General features: G+C 44.4%; 1 protein-coding gene across 1 annotated transcript; it reads left to right on the plus strand.

Moving 5' to 3' along the window:
* Window positions 1–1,746: 1,746 nt before the first annotated feature.
* On the plus strand, window positions 1,747–15,546 carry GYG1 (glycogenin 1). The gene is made up of 7 exons (XM_073581063.1): window positions 1,747–1,862; window positions 8,309–8,441; window positions 8,522–8,696; window positions 8,803–8,965; window positions 11,563–11,689; window positions 12,833–13,052; window positions 14,840–15,546. Exons 1-7 carry the CDS (start codon window positions 1,856–1,858, stop codon window positions 15,011–15,013), a joined length of 999 nt encoding a protein of 332 aa, XP_073437164.1. The 5' UTR covers window positions 1,747–1,855; the 3' UTR covers window positions 15,014–15,546.
* Window positions 15,547–19,605: the final 4,059 nt, after the last annotated feature.

Genomic DNA, 19,605 nt, shown 5'->3' on the forward strand with positions numbered 1-19,605 from the left:
CATTTCGGAAAAGAAAGTATATCTAAAGCATGAGGAAAAGCGTTCGATTCTCAGGAAACTTCAATCCGATGAGATACGTGATGGTGAAGTTCTTTTTCGTAGGCATGACCAGTTTTGAATCAATATATTGCTAATCAATTTTTTTTGTTGGGGAGGGGGTACAGAATTACAGTTGTACAGTTGTGTGATAAAGTGCTTGCCCCCTTCTTGATTTCCTATTCTTTTGCATGATAAATGTTTCAGATCACCAAACAAATATAGATATAAATATAGATATAAATAAAACACAAGTAATCACAAAATGCACGATTTAATTTTTTATTAAAGGGAATCTGTCACCCCTTTTTTCGAATATGAGCTGCTGGCACCGACATCAGGGGCTTATCTACAGCATTCTTTAATGCTGTAGATAAGCCCCCGATGTAACCTGGAAGATAAGAAAAACACGTTAGATTATACTCACCCGAGGGGCGGTCTGGTCTTGGTCCGATGGGTGTTGCGGTCCGGTGCCTCCCATCTCCCATCTTCATACGATGCCGTCCTCTTCTTTCCTTCCAGTCGTGGCTCCGGCGCACGCATACTTTATCTGACCTGTTGAGGGAAGAGCAAAGTACTGCAGTGCGCAGGCGCCGGGAAAGATCAGAGAGCTCCGGCGCCTGTGCACTGCAGGACTCTGCACTGCCCTCAACAGGTCAGATAAAGTATGCGTGCGCCGGAGCCACGACTGGAAGGAAAGAAGAGGACGGCATCGTATGAAGATGGGAGATGGGAGGCGCCGGACCGGACACCAGGGTGAGTATAATCTAACTCTTTTTTCTTTTCTTTCAGGTTACAGAATACTGTAGATAAGCCCCTGATGTCGGTGCCGGCAGCTGATAGCCAAAAAAAGGCAGACAGATTCCCTTTAAGGGAAAAAGAAATCCAAACCTACAGGGCCCTGTGTGAAAAGTGATTGACCCTCTCCCCTCTAAAATAAAACATAAATTAACTGTGGTGTATCACATCAGATTTTGTGTTGTAGGTGGATTTATTGCACATTGTGATGCAGTTTTCTTCCACAGCAAACAGTGAGGCTATGTGCACACGCTGCGGATTCACCTGCGGGTTTTTCCACACGGATCCGCAGGTAAAACCGCAGGTAAAGTGACCTGCGGTTTTCCTGCGGATTAGCCTGCGGTTTTGCCCTGCGGTTTCACACCTCTACTATGTTAAAGGTGTGAAACCGCTGCGGAATCTGCACAAAGAATTGACAAAACCACGCGGAAAAAAACGCAGCGTGAGCACAGCGGACTTGAAATGCCATAGGCTAACATGGTACTGTACTATGTCAGCGGAACTGCTGTGTTTCCGCAGGGCCAAAAACGCTGCGGAAACGCAGCAGAATCCGCAACGTGTGCACATAGCCTGAGGATCTGGATAGAAAATCGGCCGCACGGATCACGGTCTGCACAGATCAAGGTTGGCCGCTCTGTCACACATCGCCCGATCAGGTGTCACCCGCTGCCACAGATATGACAAATGACTGCATCCATAGCAGAAAGCTCCGCGCTGTGCTGAAGGGCTGACATGCTCTGGGGAATGTTTCCTTCTGTGAGGACGCAGTGACCCGGGTCAGTATCTGCCGGGACTGCATGTCCCTTTAAGTCCAGTGAACCCGTTCTTCGCCGCGCCGTATCAGCAGCTCCGGGATCTCTGTGTGTGCAACGTAACTGTCAGCCGGACACGCCCTCACTGCTGTGGGGGCGGGGCCTGGTCACATGGGCACCGCATATAAGAGGGAGGTCACGGTGCGGATGTATGACCGGCAGCATCTGTGCAGCTCCGGGACCGCGCAGTGTGACACGTCGGCTCAGAGATGGCAGGTAGGTGCCGGGGCTCTGCCTCCTCCATTACTTCTCCGTCCTTATAGAGTGCGCCTTCCCGCTCGTCAGCGCCCGTTAACCCCTTCCTGCCCTCTGGCCCCTCCGCACTTGTCTGCAGCCTCCTGGACAGTGATACGGGCGGTAATGGCCACTTGCAGAGACCCAGCTGGGGGGCTACAACCCCAAAAGTGCAATGCTTTCACATACTGGCAGTGAGTTCTCCTCCTCGGGAGCCTGCACTGTCATGTGCTTGTGTGGTGATGGCTCTGCAGGGAGTGCACAGCCAGACAGGGGAGGAAAGGGTTACTCCTGCTGTGATCCTGCGTGGCCCACTGACCCCCACACCTAGTGATCCTGGTGGGCTGTGCTATTTGCACTGAGAGGCCATGTTGGATAATCTTGGTTTACTGCCTGACACCAACCAGGATCTGAAAGTGTGGGGTCCTGCTGGGCTTGTGGGGGGCTGCACCGGCCAGTGGTGTAATGATCACTAACCCTCCAATGGTGGCCACTAGCAACTAATCACTGACCTGTGACTGCCAATAAGTCCCCTCCCTACTTTCCTCTACAGCTGACTGACCAGCTGCCTGGTGCCATCTGCGGTGCTGCTGGGCATTGATGCCTCAGGTGATGGCCATGTTTTTATTGTTCCTGTCCTCGCTGAATATCGGCTCAGGTGCTCCAAGCAAACACTACTCCCGGGGACTGAGCAGTGAGCGCTCTACCTCCTCTGGACGGCCTAATGTCCCACTCCTCCCGTTTCCAAGATGGTGCCAGTGTCATGAAGTGTAGGAATGTGTGGCCGGTACCACCAGTGGTGCTTGTGGGACCAGAAGGCTGAGTTTTGGGCCTCTCGCCAGATGCCCTTCTGGCCCCCACCTGGTCAGGGTGCTTCTCCATATAGGAAAGTTGGATGACCGCTCCTTACCTTAGAGCAAGTTGCTGCAAAAGTTTTCACTGACTGCGGAACACTCGACTTCTGAGATTTTATGCTCATTTGTCAAAATCCACATGGGAGGGAGCTGCCTGCCCCCCTCAGCCTGCGTCCACCATATCTGTGCAATGGCCACAGAAAATCCCACCCTGAGGTGAGTAGTGGATTCAGGATTTCATGGAATGTTCCCCATTGCTGGTACTGTAATACTTGGCCCTCCTGCAAAATCCACTGCACAGCTGTCCTGTGTGCACGGGGCCCAGCGCCTTAGCCAGGCACGAAGGCTTCTAGCCTAAGGCTCTGTTCACACTGTATCTGCTGCGTTTCACAGTACCAGCAAGTCTGAGCGCCCAGAATGCTCATACTCCCCTTGTCTTTTAGTCTTATCCGTTTTGTCAAAGAACATTTTTTGCCAAACACAGCATGTCGCTGCTTTCAGAGATTTTGCAGTCTTTTTTTTTTTTCACCCGTTGAAAGTAATAGGTAGTACAAACAGATTTTGTTGCATCAGGTCTCTGTTCCAAAATTTTTTTTTTTTTAAATGCGCTAAGCTTTTATCAGCATGAACATACTGTAGGACAAATGTACCATGATGAGAACGCAGCAAAAACCTCAGTGTGAACATGCCCAAACGTTAGCTCACTGTCCCGTCAGCATCTTCTGCCATAGCTTGGGATAGACACAGCACTGGCCTTGGAGGAGAGGGTAAGTAAAGTGCCTGCTGACAGTGGATGGCCCATTTAGGCCATGTTCACACAATGCGCTATAAAATATATCCCAAACCCATCGAGTGCTGATCAGCCCAGGTTCTTGAGGTGTCCTTGACCGTGCTCCATGGTCAGGTGGTGCAGGCCTGCAGTGCGGCTTATTTCCTTCTAGGAACTTAACCCTTGCATGCCTGGCTCTAGTAGAAGCTTGTTTACATATTTAAGAAATGGGGTGAATGGCAGGTCTTGGTGGCAGCAATGGTGAGTGACCAGAAGGCTAATAGCCAGGATGATTCACCTAGAATCAATCAGGCTTATGATAAAAGAATTGGTTTCAGACTCTAAAAGTACAAGGTCCATGAAGAGACGAGGGCATCTGTATAGGACTCCTTCCCACCGGCCCGTGTTCCCTCTCGCCAGCTGTTGTCTCATTGACGATGCTTCCAGCGCTCCTATTTTTAGCTCCTCTTCCTCGCTATCACACTAAGCCCGGGTCTTTACTCTACGATATTTCCACATTAGATAGGCAGGTCTTTCGAGGACTAGGATTCCTATTAAAGGTGGTGACGGCAGTGATGGATTCTTGAGGGTTATTCCCATCTTAATAATTGGGTATCATCACTGATTGCAAGAAACAACTTATTTACTGTTCCAGCTGTTGGGATTATCATTTTTTTTCTCTCCTGACAAATGACTATAATCTAGCTGTATTGACCAAATATGTACAGTGTTTACAAGCTGTTCTCTATTGAGCTTGTAAGCACTGAAGCTGATGGGATCACTGAAGCTGGTTGGTCTCCTAGGCAACAAGCTGTAAACAAAACATCTCAGTACTACTGCATATCTATAGAAGAGAAAAATGATCTTGGCAGTTTAAAGACCCAAATGTCCATCTGTGGAGGTGACTGACACCTTACAAGCAATGCCCAGCATCTCCTGGTTCTAAAGCCTCACTGTCAGGTTGCAGCGCTCCCAAGGGGTTGCCTTGTGAAGGACAGCATGTTTGCCACAGCTAGCTATTCAGTATCTCTAGAGCTGTCTGCCTAGGGAAGCTAGATGGTGTAAGTAAACCTGCCTCTCTTTGACAGACCTGGAAACTCAAGTCTCCACTCCAGTAGTGAGGGCTGCACCCCTGGGATCCTCATCCAAAAGTGTGGCATGTTCTGTAAATATATAATCAGATGGGACTGTCCCTTTAAGAAACCCTGTTGGTCAGACTTGTTAACATTTTCATGCCTAGTTTAAATGCCACTGATCTCCTGAATCTGATATAGCTCTTGGTGATCCTGAGATGACGCCTGCTTCAACTGAAGTCATTAGCCAAGTGGGTGTGATCCTCAAGACTCCTACTGAGAAGTTGATAACCACACCCCCTTGTAACATGCTTTGCATACAGGCATTTTGAGGGTTGTATCTCAGGAATGCAGAGGCACATGAATAGGAAGCCAGATTTCAACCAACAGTGGCCTTAAGGCTAGAAATGGTTTTGCAGCCCTACAAGCATAGTTTATTCACAATCTTTGGCCCATTGTTTTATATCTGGCAAAAAATACAGATTGATGGTGAGCAAGCTCTAATCCTGCTGGGATTACTAGTTTGATGGGATAAAGAACAAGCAAGATAATGCAATACTGCGCTGATGGCTCTACCAGTAATCTGGAGCATGAGCGGACCAGGGGATGATGTGACCTGTCACTACAGGCATTGTAACCCACTTCTCATACACATCACACAATGAAGGGGATGGCATTACAGCAGAATCCATCTGATACCAGCCTGTAAATGGCTCTAGTAGCAGGACCATAAAGCCTCAGATACTTGCAGTCATGACCTACATCTGCATTCTCTCACGAAGTAGAGCACATCTTCCCTGAACAGATCATTTATTCAGGGCAGCAGGCTTCCCTGCTCACATGAAGGGCTGTGTGAATGGTGGCCAAAAAAAACCATGCCAGGCTAGTAAAAGCATGCTGGTACAATCAACCTCATGCAAGGAGGTATAAAAGGCCAGCATTACTGAGGGTCTGACCACAGGATTCCCCCAAGAACAGGAGGTGAACCCTATCTAGTGGTGCTCCTCAATTCATTGAGTGGATTCAGACCATGAACAGTAAGTCTAGAATGTTCCCTTCAGATGGGGCCCAGGTGTCAGGATCTGAGGATCCATGTGTTTATGCCCCAGAGACCCATAAATTGTCCATAATTTACAGATGGTGAACTTTTTTGAGTTGCCTCTAGCTGAGAACCCCTGATTCATACTGCTTGGCCCATGAAGAGTTCCTAGGCTCTCCCACATCTTGTGTCAATGTCTCACACAGATGTATAATGATGAAGCTAGTCAGTTTTATTACCAATTTCTAACATTTTCATTAGTGTGACCTCATGAAACCAATACTTCAGGCTGCTGAGTCTGTGACCATTATGAGACCACTAGAAGAGGATGGAGTTCATGTTCTTTGAAGATGGTATGACCCACAGCAGCAATATGGAGGTGGCATCTAGAGGGGGTAGTGCACAACTAGCTTACACTCAAATGATTTATTCAGGGACTTGCTGCTATATACAGGGTCAGGAGGACACTTGTGAATGGTCTGTTTTGGTGCATGTTACTGGCTCCTGTGGTAGGTGTGTGTAAGCACAAGTCTCCTAATTGTGTTTGGGGCTCACCTCAACATTCCTTCTAGCTCCACTCCTGCCAAGAACGCGAGTGTTCTCAGTGCTCATTTGTCATCTTGTTTCCTGTGCATGGGCAGGTTATGTAACAGGATGCCATGCTTGCATATAATATAAGACCGATCTTGTTCATGGATGAATTGGACACTATTGGATCTGGCTGAAGCTGTGAATGCTTGTTCTTAAGCTGGCAGCCTTCTTGATCACAGGACTGGTCTGCTGTGTTTCTGCTAAACTCTTCTACGTCATGCCATATACCTTGGGGAATATATAGTGTTCACTAGCTTACCATTCATTGCTCATATAGGGCTAATGTCTCCTCCCAATCAACTATAAAATTAAACCAAGTCACCACCTGGTGGTCCAACAGAACTTGGAAAAGACAACCTGCTGCAAAAAGGCCTAAGCAGGAGCAGACGACACTGCTGTTCATTCTCCATTTCCTACAGCCCTGGAGGCCATAACTAGCAGTGTACACTTCAGTGCCCAATATTTGAAGTCACTTGCCAGCATTTCAATACTAGATTTGCTATAGTAGTTCATCAAAGACGGCTGACTGTTCCTCATTGTATAATTCTTCATATACACTGCCACTGGAGACTAGAGGAAGCATTTTACCATGCACAATTGATGCCTTTTATTTATCCAGTTGCTGCTGAACTCTGTCCAATGTCTAGAAAATATGAATTGGAAACACTGAGTGCCACTTGCTGAGAATGTGGCCTGCACATACTGCTGCCTCTGTCCTGGCATCTGTAACAGACAAGACTATACCTGGTGATCAGCCATCTCATAACTTCCTCTGTGGCTCCTGATGATGCAAGGATAGGAAGACTCTACACTAAACACTATCCAGGTTGCTGGTCTATGTAGTCTTGCAAGCAGTCTTGTTCTGGGAGATGATGGGCACAGGGGTGGCACTGCTTAGTGTATACAAGTGTTTAATGTGGTTCCTCAGACAAAGACCTACTTGGCACTGATACTAGTGGTGAGAAACAGTTGGAACGTCATAGTATGTAGAGGAAGTGATAGCTGCCAAGTACTACTACACAACAGATACCAAAGACCATGCTGAGGAGTAGGGGAACTTGGAAGTGGAAGAAAGGTGACTTCAGCAGCTAGATAGGAAAGGGTTCTTTACAGTTAGAGCAGTCAGACTGTAGAATGCCAACTACAAGATGTAGTAAGGGTATATGCACGTGATTGGTAGACACTGCAGAATCCATCCCACAGCATCCAGATGTTACAGCATAGTGGATGGGATGTCAAGAAGTCCCACGCCCACTATGTGTGTAGACATCCCTGGCTCACCTGCAGAGACAGACACTTCTGCGGACTGCAGCATGTCAGCTTATCTTGTAGAGATGTGAGTCTCTAAGATTTCATCCGTACAATGTATTGGACACGGTGACTCCACATGGCTCACTGAACACAGATTCATCTACATTCAGTAGATGGCAGTGACCATGTGCTGCGCCCAAAGCACTAACAATTCCTGATCATGTGTGCATACCCTCAGCTTTCAAAAAAAGGCTGGATAATCTTCCTTGATACACAATATAGCTACATTAGTTGTGACATGTACACTTGGTGGAGAAGGGTTGAACTAGGCTTTTTTTTTTTTTTTTTTTTTTTTTTTTTTTACCTAATTAACACTGGAAAATGTTGCCCATGGTATGATGGCTACTTCAAGAGATGGCAACACTCGCACAGTCCAAAAGATCTCTGCAAACAGTGTCATGTTTATTTCTGTCTCTTTAAAAATTCAAGAAGGGTAGCATATCATGGTTCTCTTATGGGCCTTTTACTATGCACTACCTATGGTGAAGCTGCATATTGAAAATGGAGCTATGTGTTAGATCTAAGTAACTGAAGTAATGTGAGCCCCAGTATCTAACAGGACCCCCTCTTCTCAATGTGCCAGAGTACATCAGCTTAGTGACTCCTCTGCCATTTATAATTCTAGGTACAACTACATAGTCTATGGCTATGACTGGGTCTGGCAGAAGTGCAGGTGCTGCATACATGGGTATTGTAGTCACATTTTGGGAGACTGCCACAATATCTGAGCTATGTACACATTTCTGTAAACTTGTGTTCAGTATTTGAGTAAACTTTTCTTCTCCTCCTAGACTATGCTTTCGTCACCCTTGCTACAAATGACTCTTATGGAAAAGGAGCATTGGTGTTGGGCTCATCTCTACAGAAGTATACATCACACAAGCTGGTTGTGCTCATAACTCCTCAAGTCTCAGACTCCATGAGGTGAGTCCTGCTCTTTTGTTGCATTCATGGCTTGTGGTGATGGAGTGAGAATTCCTTAATCAAGCATGTTTTTTCTACAGGAAAGTACTCAACAAAGTGTACGATGACGTTAGAGTTGTGGATGTCTTGGACAGTAAGGATTCTGCCCATCTGGCTTTACTGGAGAGACCAGAGCTTGGTGTCACACTAACTAAACTTCATTGCTGGACACTGACAGAATATACCAAATGTGTCTTTATGGATGCAGATACAGTGGTAATGCAAACCTGATATTTATTTGATCTTGTGAATGCCATTTGATAAGATCCCAAGTGTAGGAGCCAAATTTTTTTTTTTTTTTTTTTTTTCTGTAAAACTTTAGGTTTTGCAGAACATTGATGACCTATTTGAACGAGAAGAGCTGTCTGCAGCCCCAGACCCCGGCTGGCCTGACTGCTTTAACTCTGGAGTGTTTGTATTCCAACCATCTGTAGAAACCTACAAGCAGCTATTGCATAAGGCCACAGAAGAAGGCAGCTTTGATGGTGAGTAGTCCAAGAAGATATTCTTGCTGGTATAACCTCATGACTCTTGGTACCTCAGATATGGCACACAAGCTCTGAACTGCTACCTCTACAGACTGTAGTACTGAGGCTCAAACTAAAACTGCTAAACTCTTCTAAAGTGCCTTTCAACTTTGAGACCCGACAATCTCTTAATTCCTGTCAGGTGCAGTACACATGGAGACAATGGATAATATCTCCTAATACAATGTCACAACACAACCCAGGTAGTGTTCAGATGTGTTTTGAGTTAAAGCTAGACAAGGCCTCAATGATGACACTGCCCAAAATATGACTTATTATTCAGCCAAAGGCCACTATGTTCATCATTGTCAGGATTCAAGCCCAGAATCTGTAAGTCTGCCAACATTCTGGACAATTCATGGCACTGTCCTGCATATCACAGCAAGGGGCTGCCATGGAGCTGTTAAACTACACATTGATTTAACTAACAAATGTGACCCTGCAAAACATAAATCATTTTTAATGCATTGCCTTAATTCCCAGGCAACTGATGTAAAAGTGTGGGCTGATCCACTTGGTGCTGCCTGGTAACCTTCAGGTGATGCTTCTAGCTGTAGGCTTCCTGTCAAAGCAACTAAAATGCCTAAGATCTGTGTATTATGGTCCTTGACCTTTTCTGTAAATTTCTAACTTTTGCTCAAATGCTGTACTAGTATGGGAAACACAAACTATCATGTCATTAAGTGACGTAAGTTGCCCATAAGCCAAGGATCATGCATCATTGGATTCCAACAAGGGGAAACTTGGTCTTCAGTAATCTAGAGTCTGAGTAGTCCCTAACGTAGAGATTTGCCTAAACTTGTGACATGCCCCTTGTGTTTAGAGGAAACATCCATGTCACCAATTATCACACATGACTTAATATCAAAAGGTGATTAATACTTGTTTTGACAGAAGACTAGCAAATGGTCTAGACAGTGTTTTGGGAATGGAAAGAATTGGACAGTGAATGCAGTGACGGGAGTGATCAGCCTTATATTGTAGCTTGGTGTTAGTTCACTATCATTTTTAAGACTATTTGAATGTACTAAATCTGTATCATCTTGTACCACTAAATGACTTGGTGTCTTGCCTATCTCTGACAACTGACTGGTATCAGATGGCATTATCTCTAGCAGCTAAGATGGATTACAGAAGGTGGCTCTCACTGGCTTTCTGCTTGGCACAAGCAGGCCACTGGACAATGGAAAGAGCATGGTATGCTAGGAAGTGAAGGATGGGTTAAGCCTCTATAGTGTGGGAAGAATGCTGATCAAGAAGAACTAGCCTTCCAAGTAGATGGCATGTTTACAGCATGAAACTTGGGACCAATTCTTGGGTAGTAGACTATACACCAAAAGCTGTGTTTACTTGTTGGCAAACACAGCAAGGCTACATTTTCTATAGGCTTGTTGGACAGGTGGTGTTTATGCCATGTACTGTTTTGACAAGTTGGGGAATGCTCTGTAGGCACTCTGGTCTACTACAAATCAGGAGTCACTAGACTCTATGGCATGACACTGCAATGTGAGACCTCTAATCAAGAGGTCACAGGTCTCTGCACTCATGGCTGTTTAGTAGTTCTCACTTTGCTGCAGTCAGTACCCTGAGAGTTCATCAGTGATGTTTCCAACTTATGAAGATGGAAGTGAAGGAACTAGTATTGCTACTTGGCTGGGTCCATTAAGAAACAAATTACTTGGGGATGCCCTCCATCCAAATGTCAGCCACAACACTGTAGTAGCTGGCAGCATGTCAAAATGCCATATGACCTGTCTCTGGCAGCTTACTGCAAACTCCAAACTGAGGCCCCAGAGTAGCACCTTTTTAATGAAAATCCTTGCAGCTTATATGGAACTGCATGTGAAGCCACCCATAAAACTTATAATCAAGAAATGGGAGCCAATTGCTGGGATTCAGCAGTGTTAATTAGCCAGCACCTCCAGAATCCATTTTTAGGACCGCTTCAGGGTGGTGCATTGAAAAACACAAAATGAAAGCTGTCATGCTTTCAACTGCATAACTCCCCTGCACACCACACTTTAAGGCTAGGTTCATACTGCATTAAAGCAGCCCATTCAACAGAGTTGATGGGCTGTGTTAACACTATAGCATAACAAGATCACATTATGCTATACCGCAGATGCTTCATCTGCGCTAGCAATGACGAACGCTGCAGCCTGTGTTCAAGGGTCTGTCACTGAATGTTGGCACATTGCTAGCGCTTACCCATTATGGCATGTATTGGCAATGCACCCAATAATGGAGGTTAATGTCAGTGTTAACAGATTGCGTTATAACGCAATCTGTTAAACGGACTGCTTTAATACAGTGTGACCCCAGTCTTGGTTTTTGATGTCCTCTCCTACAATGGAATAAGCTGCACATCAGCAAAGATCTGGGTGAGCTTCAATTCTTACAACACACCCATAACAATCTGCTAGTACTTCAGGCTTTACCAAGACTGCTTGCTGAGTGGGCAAAGGCCTTCTGCTGGATAAACGTCCCCTGCAGATATTTGATGTGTTACATTATAGAGCAAAGTATCAGTTATACATGCATCCTTTTTATTTCAGGAGGTGACCAAGGCTTACTGAACTCATTCTTTAATACCTGGGCAACAAAAGATATCCACAAGCACCTGCCCTTCATCTATAACTTGAGCAGTATCTCCATATACTCCTATCTTCCAGCATTTAAAGCGTAAGTACATGGCCTCGGGAAGTTGATTGTGCAGGGTCACTGGAATCGGGGTTGGAGGTATGGAGACTTGGTATCAGTGACAAGACATCACATGAGAATTCCATCCCCACGTGCTTCAACATCAAGTTACATGGACTCCTTGCAACTGCTAACATAAGCATGACTAAACTTGGCTTCTAATCTTGTGGTTCTCAGGCTTTCCACACCAGGGTACAGACTTGCCTCTAACAAGGGTGGCAACTTATTTTCCCCAAAGCTGCGCAAACCTAATGCTGGAGGGCCAAACTAACAAGTCATAATTAATTTTGCTCAATGTTAAGTAAAAATTATAAAAATAAAGGATGTTTAGTAGCAGCTACAAATCTTAATAGTCAGACTGAAGTATAGGGGCCCTACTGTGAACATGTCATCTGTATAGTGTTAATGATCTCCTGCTTCTGATTGCCGCTCTTCAGGTCACACTGCTTTGTGACATGAGGTGGCTTCTACAATGTAACCTGAGCGGTGGAATAGAAGTCAAGGCTTGTGAGTGGAAGTAACTTGCATCCCTTGAACAGGCAAGCTGGTGATGGCTGAGGCAAGGTTTTCACATGTCAGTTGTAAGCACTGACTGGCTACAGGTCTCATGAACCAAATGCTGCCAAACAAGCATATTTGTGGCTGTCAAGGTTAGACCTGCTGCAGCTCCATAAGTGACCATTCACACATCCATGTGTCATGGGCTGTGTATGCCTATCATTATGAAGGGTAACTCTACATGTCATACTGAACACTTAAAATTGTACAGCCAGATGTTAAATTCTTCTGGCAAGTCATTCTTTCTCTAGATGTACCATCAGAGGGTTGTAATGACTTCACTCTTGCCTCAAAGACATGGGCTTTCCAGTAGCCATGTATGAATGGACACTTTGTGTCACAACACTGTCAGATCAGGTGTACTTGGCCCAGCTGGGACATCAACCAAGCTTGTAAAGGTTTCACTATTGTTTCTAAAGCAATGTTAAGCCAGGTTTTTCAGAAAGCTTCTCTGCATCAGACAGCCTGAGACTGACTATTGGCTTTACTCTATTGGAGACTGCCTGGATGATTGACTTGAGGGCACTCTTAATGTGAGATTCTATATAACATGTCTGTCTGTTTCAGGTTTGGTGCTGATGCAAAAGTGGTGCACTTCCTTGGTAAAGTGAAGCCATGGAATTATACCTATGACAGTAAAACACGGACTGTGAAAGGAGATATACATGACCAAACTCTCACTCATCCAGAGTTCCTCAGCCTCTGGTGGGATATCTACACATCTAGAATTCTCCCACTTCTAACAGAACATGGAGTGGTTAAGGACACCTCAACTGGCTTAAAAGCGGTATGTCTGCCTAGCAGTTCTAATTTTCTGTCTTGGAACATCTGAACTGACTTCACCCTTCTGGGGAAAACTTGCTTGTACAGTTAAAACATGGCTTGTGAAATGAGTAAATCAGACTAGAACTGCATCCCATGGTGGCGGGTATGAGTGGACATGTGTCAGCTGCCTTTCTGCAAGAGCAGCTATGTTTGCATTACATCCACTGCACATTATGAGCCCCCATAGCTTTTTAAATTGTTAAACTTAATGACCAGATGATGCCTTAAAGGGACTCAGGATGATGACTGTAAAAACCAAGTACACTGCATCATGGCAAAAAATGCTTAAGTGCAGTTTCTCTAATATCCCCCAACATCTCTGGCTTCACAAAGCCACCTATTGAAAATAAGAATGCACCTCAGTGTGGCCAAACAAAGTACCTCTACCTGGTTCAGCCAGTCATTTGGTGCAGTTTTTTTATATTTTCTTTCAAACGTGAATTGGTTGGCATGAGCAATTGGCCAAAATATGGGAGATCATGCCTTGATACAGAACTTTAATAGATCCAGTTCACTCATCAAAATCTCTTCATGCAGCATCCAGAAGTGTCATCTCTATGACATCCCCATGATATTTTAAAACTTTAAGCAATGATCCCAAGTGCAAGAGGACTACTTTACTAAATGGCATTGTATCTTGATGCAGACAACTGCAAATCTGACCCTTTCCCTCCCCTCCACTGAATGCTGCACTGGGAATCTGCACTTAATAAAATGCATGTAAAAAAAAAAACTCACTGCCCCTCTATTAACCAAATGTTTAAGGGCAAAGCATGCTAGCTTGGCTAGTCTCTTGAGCAAAACACTGCCATCAGATTCTAAGTATACTGAAGAGCCACTCGCCCTATATCTTGAGTTGTGGCATTTGTTCTGTGTAAGTTGTTGCACTACAAGCTCTGGGTATGGCCTAAACCATTACCTATAACTTGTGATATGGCACCAATCCATGCATTTGTGAAATGACAAAAATGGGGCAGGGAATAACATCTGAAAGCAGCATGGTATTGGAAAAAACTAATTCTAGCTCATCCTGAACAGCTTCCTGTAGTTCTCACAATAAACTGGCTCTGCAGCAGGTGGTCTTATAACTGCACCCACACTGACAACTGAGCTTTGTAAGTTGGTGGTGGAGAGAAACTGACTACAGTTCTGCAGGCTACCTAGTTATCAGTGGTGAGCTGTTGAAGCCGCAGTATCAGAACTGCAGCAAAGTGGTGCACAGCCTGAATCTCCATCAGGTCTCTAAAGGTTGGCTTGTCCACTAGTATTTTGCTTGTGCACAGCTCAGGATTCTTCATCCAATAAAACAGACCTTGTAGTACATATAAGCCACTTGATGGTCAGTGGGACATTGTATAACTGGCATTTGCTGCATCTTGTGTGCACGGGCGCTTCTTCTCTGCAGAGGGTTCCTAACGGGATATCATAACTCTTCAACCTCTCCACTTTTTCTATAACTGTCCACAGCTGTCGGGCTTGGTCTGCTCACTGGCTTTCTCTTGCCGCTTCTGTAGAGATGAGGTATGAACGTTAAACTGTTAAGCTGCTATGTACAATTTGCAGACCTCATGCAGATCATTTTTATTTTTCCCACTTGGGTTTCTTTAATTTTGATATCCTTGCCAGCTTTGCTTGCCTCCTTGCATGGAAGCTATCCATTGGTTTCCTCATTTTCCTGTTCTAGTTTTAGATGTGATTAACTTCTAGTGAAAATGTCATATCTTATAAATGGTTTTTTTCTCCTTCTAGGAGGAGGTAACGGAAGCCATGTCACAGATGTCCATAGCAGTAGCACAACCTCCTCCACCACCCTCTATATCTTCAGAAGAACGCAGGGAAAGGTGGGAACAGGGCCAGGCTGACTACATGGGAGCAGATTCTTATGATAACATCAAGAAGAAGCTGGACACCTATCTCCAATAGGATTGTAAGGTCTTCCACAAGAACACAAACCTAAATGGACATTGCTGTTTGGCATCTAGGATGGTGTTCTACCACAATGTTTACTAAACTGCTAGAAGCTTTACTAAACCTCAGTCGGTGGATTCATCCACTCTTGTAAGTGGGATATGTAAAATGAGCATCATTTGGCTACATGCCCAGCTATGTGCCACTTCTCCAGGGATTCTTAGTACAGGTCTTTACTGGGTTTTTTCAGTGCCAGTTTAGCTGTGTGACCTTTATATGGCGCTCATCTTTCTACCTTCTGTTATTAGAACAATTGATGCTGTTGTTCCCACTGCTTCATTGTCCTGGACAGTGAAGGACTCAAATCTTCTGTTTGCTTCCACATAAACATCACCATTGAACAGATGTGACTGGTCACAGAGCAAACTAGAAGCACAATGTAAATGCCTACAACTCCTTCCTGTTCTGTACCTCAGAGGGCTGATGTAATGCTTCTTTCAAACCAACTGTATGGCACTTCAAAGAAATAAACTGGTTTTGGTCAGTAATTTGTTTACTTTTTCTTCATCCCTTAACTTCACAGGCCTGTTCAGGTTTTTACCCAGGTCAGGACCCATGCATACTACCTGCTGGGTGATGTGACCTTGCTAGCACAACTGCCCAGCTCCATAATTTGTGGAGACTGACCTCTACTACCAGATCTCACACCGTTTGACCTGATTTCTAGAGATGAGCAAATTTGATCCCTGCTTTTGGTCCCTGCTTATTCGGCAAGCTATAGCACTTGCCAAAAGCTGCAGAGGGAACCTGGCTGACCAGCTGCATGTGGCAGTGTCCCTGTCACAACTCCATGCAGGAGTTGTGACTGTCTGCAACACGTGCAGCTGCGGCACTGATCAGCTGGCATGCTCCATGTAGCTGGGTTCCCTCTGCAGCTTCAGTAAGTGCTATAGCAGGCCAAATGAGCAGCAACCCATCAAATTCATCTCTACTAATTACTGTAATTATAAATAAGAAATGAAGCAAGGCCCTGTAAATTGGGAACATACAAAAATCAGTGTCACACTTTCTAGATGTATAAGTTACAGTAATGCCTTTCTGACATGGTATGTAATACATCCCTGTACCCTATTGACATGGGACAGATTACACCTGCATGGGTGTGCACACAGCCTGTGTGCCCAATCACTGCCAGGTGTCAGTTGATGGTGCAAGGAGTGGTCCCACACCTCTCCAGGCAGTTTAACCCCTAAATGCTGCAAACAAGCATTTCAGGAGCCAGTGTGAGCCCTCTGCCCTTGGATCAGAGACCTCGCATGATGTGGGGTCCCATTGTAGCCATGGTGACCTGATGTCATGACTACATCCAGGTCACCAGAGCTAGGAAAGTTGTCTGGAGCATGATCAGCAACTTTGTCAGTGCAGTGCTGAAAGCTTGCATAACACGCCCTGTAATAGAGTCCCATTGTGGGACAAATTAAAGATTTTCTTTAATTTTTACAATAAAAGCATCTTGGTGTGACTGCAGCCAAACAAACCCAATAAATCTGTAATCGCACTACCCCAAAGTCACCTAATCACTTATACCGCACAAGGAATGGCTTAAATCCAATTGACCTGCATTTTTCCTCATTCTGCTTTCCCAGAACTGCAGTAAGGCTCGGCACACTTATCCTACGCTAAGCGCTTATACCAGGATTTCTGAGCCCCAGTGTAGTTAAACCACATAGCATCCACATGTTTGGCATTTCTGTAGTGATGAGAGCCCACCTAACTTGCGGGTGCATGCCTCCAGATGCATTGGCTGTGCATAATGTACTGGTCAATGCAGTGGCAATTTTCACTCGGCAACATTAATTGCTGCTTGTTTCTGGAAGATCATCACTACACCTGTAGATAAATTTCTAAAGGGGTAGAAGTTCCCAAATGGGGTCACTTGAGGGGCTTCTGCTTTTACAGCAATTAGTGGGGCTCTGAACATGGAGTTTGCAAAGTATTCTAGGAAAATCTGCACTCCAGAAGGCAAATGGCCCTCAATTCTTCCCAAATCTCTCCGCATGGCTAAGTAACAGTTAGCAAGGCCAAAAAAAAACATTTGTCCATCCAGCTCAGCCTATATTCCTTCAGGATAAGTCCCCAGATCTACATCCTTCTAAAGAACCTAATACTGTAAGATACAATACTGTTACACTCCAGGAAGACATCCAGGCCTCTCTTAAACCCCTCAACTGAGTTCACCATCACCACCTCCTCAGGGCAGTGAGAATCTGGAATTCCTTGCCTAACAGTAAAGAATTCCCTTCTATGTTCGTGGAAAAACCTTCTCTCCTCCAGACAGAGAATGTCCCCTTGTGGCCATCACATTCCTTGGTGTAAACACATCCCTCATTTGTATTGTCCCTTTATATACTTGTACATGGTTATTAAATCACCCCTCAGTAATTTTTTTTTTTTTTTCTAGACTACATAATCCTAATTTTGCTAATGTCTCTGGGTATTTTAGTCCCCCATCCCCTTTAGTAACTTTGTCCTTTGTACTCACTCTAGTTCAATTATAGCTTTCCTGAGCACCAGTGCCTAAAACTGTACACAGTACTCCATGTGTGGTCTAACCAGGGATTTATACAGAGGCAGTATAATGCTCTCATCATATGTATCCAGACCTCTTAATGCATCCCATGATCCTGTTCTCCTCAGCAGCTGCTGCTTGGCACTGGATGCTCCAGGTAAGTATCATTAACTAGGATCCCCAAATCCTTCTCCAGGTCAGGTTTACCCAGTGGTTTACCGTTCAGTGTGTAATGGTGGTATTTTTTTTTTCTTCCCATGTGTATAACCTTACATTCTTAAACTGCATCTGCCACCTTTCAGCCCAAGTTTCCAACTTATCCAGATCCATCTGTAGCAGAATACCATCCTCTATTGTATTGACTACTTCATAGTTTTGTATCTGCAAATATTGATATTTTGCTGTGTAAACCTTCTACCAGATCATTAATAAATATGTTGAAGAGAACAGGTCCCGACACTGACCCCTGCAGTACCCCACTGGTCACAGCAACCCAGTTAGTGATAGAAAGCAGAGGATGATTATAAATGGTATATTCTCTAAGCCAGTTACTTCATTTACACTTACCCCAGACCCAGCATTCTCATCTTGTGTGTGGCACAGTATCAAACGCTTTGGACGTGGTATATCTTGACTTTTTCCAGTGACTCGCCTTGGTCCAGTCTATAGCTTACCTCTTCATAAAAGCTGATTAGATTGGTCTTACAGGAGCGATTCCTCATAAATCCATGCTGATATGGAGGGAGTTATTCTCATTGAGATCATCCAGAATAACATCCTCAGAAACCCTTCAAATATTTCACCAACAATAGAGGTTAGCCTTACTGGCCTATAATTTTCAGGTTCACTTTTAGAGCCCTCTTTCAATATTGGTACCACACTGGCTAGGAGCCAGTCCTCTGGCAGACTCCATTGCTGTAAAGTCTCTAAAGAGAAGAAATAATGGTTTGTCTATTACATTACTTAGTTCTCTTAGTACTCGTGGGTGTATGCCATCCGGACCCAGATTTATCTGTTTTAACCTTGCTTAGCTGGTTTCGCACCTCTTCTTGGGTTAGATTGGTGACTCTTAATATAGGGTTTTCTTTGTCTCAGCACTTCACCTAGAATCTTATTTTCCTCCATGGAGAAGGTGTTTAATATACTTTTCATGGTCATCTACAACCATTCTTTCCTCAGTTTTTATTTTTTATTTTTTTTTTATTTTTTTAAGGGGCCTACACTTTCACTTATGATTCTTTTACAATTGATTAGTCTTGCTGTCCTCAGCAATGTGCTTCTTTTTTTTTTTTTTTTTTTGGCAGCTTTAACTTAGGTTTTTTAGATGACTATAGGGAGAAGAATAATTTTTTTTGAGCTTCAGCAGTGCCATCCTGCTTTAGTAGTTTAAATGCTTTCTTTTTGCTGTTAATTGCCCTTCTTACTACTTTGTCTAGCCACATAGGGGGAAAAACCCAATTTCTTGTCCTTTTTATTCCCACAAGTTATAAACGGCTTACAGTGCCTATTTAGGATGTTTCTTAAACACTTCCTATTTATTTGTATTTCTGAGGGCATCTCTAAGCTGGTCAAACTTTAGGAAGGCAAAGTTCGGTGTTTTTGTGACTCCCTGACAAGTACCTCTAGCGAAAGACAAGTGAAACAGTACAAGTAGTACTATGCAGCCACATATGGGCTATTGCCACATTCAGTAGAAATTATAGGACAAATGTTGGTGTCCATTTTTACCCACTTCCTGTGTAAAATCTGGGGCTACAGCATTTTGGTGGTAAAAATGTAGTTATTGTCTTCACTGCCCAATGGTATAAAATTCTGTGACATACCCCTGGTGTCAATATAATAACTGCACCCCTAGACGAATTAATTGAGGTGTAGTTTGTAAATTGGGGTCACTTATGGAGGGTTCTGCTGTTTTAGAACCTCATGGGCTCTCCCAGTGGGTCATGGCACCTGCAAACCATAATGGTAAAATCTGGTGCTCCTTGCCTTCTGAGCTTTGCACTGTGCCTGAAATATTTTTCGATTTGCATGTAGGATA

This window comes from Dendrobates tinctorius, unplaced genomic scaffold (genome assembly GCF_039654945.1).
Source record: "Dendrobates tinctorius isolate UK_male_01 unplaced genomic scaffold, ASM3965494v1 ptg000069l, whole genome shotgun sequence".
Taxonomy (NCBI): Eukaryota; Metazoa; Chordata; class Amphibia; order Anura; family Dendrobatidae; genus Dendrobates; species Dendrobates tinctorius.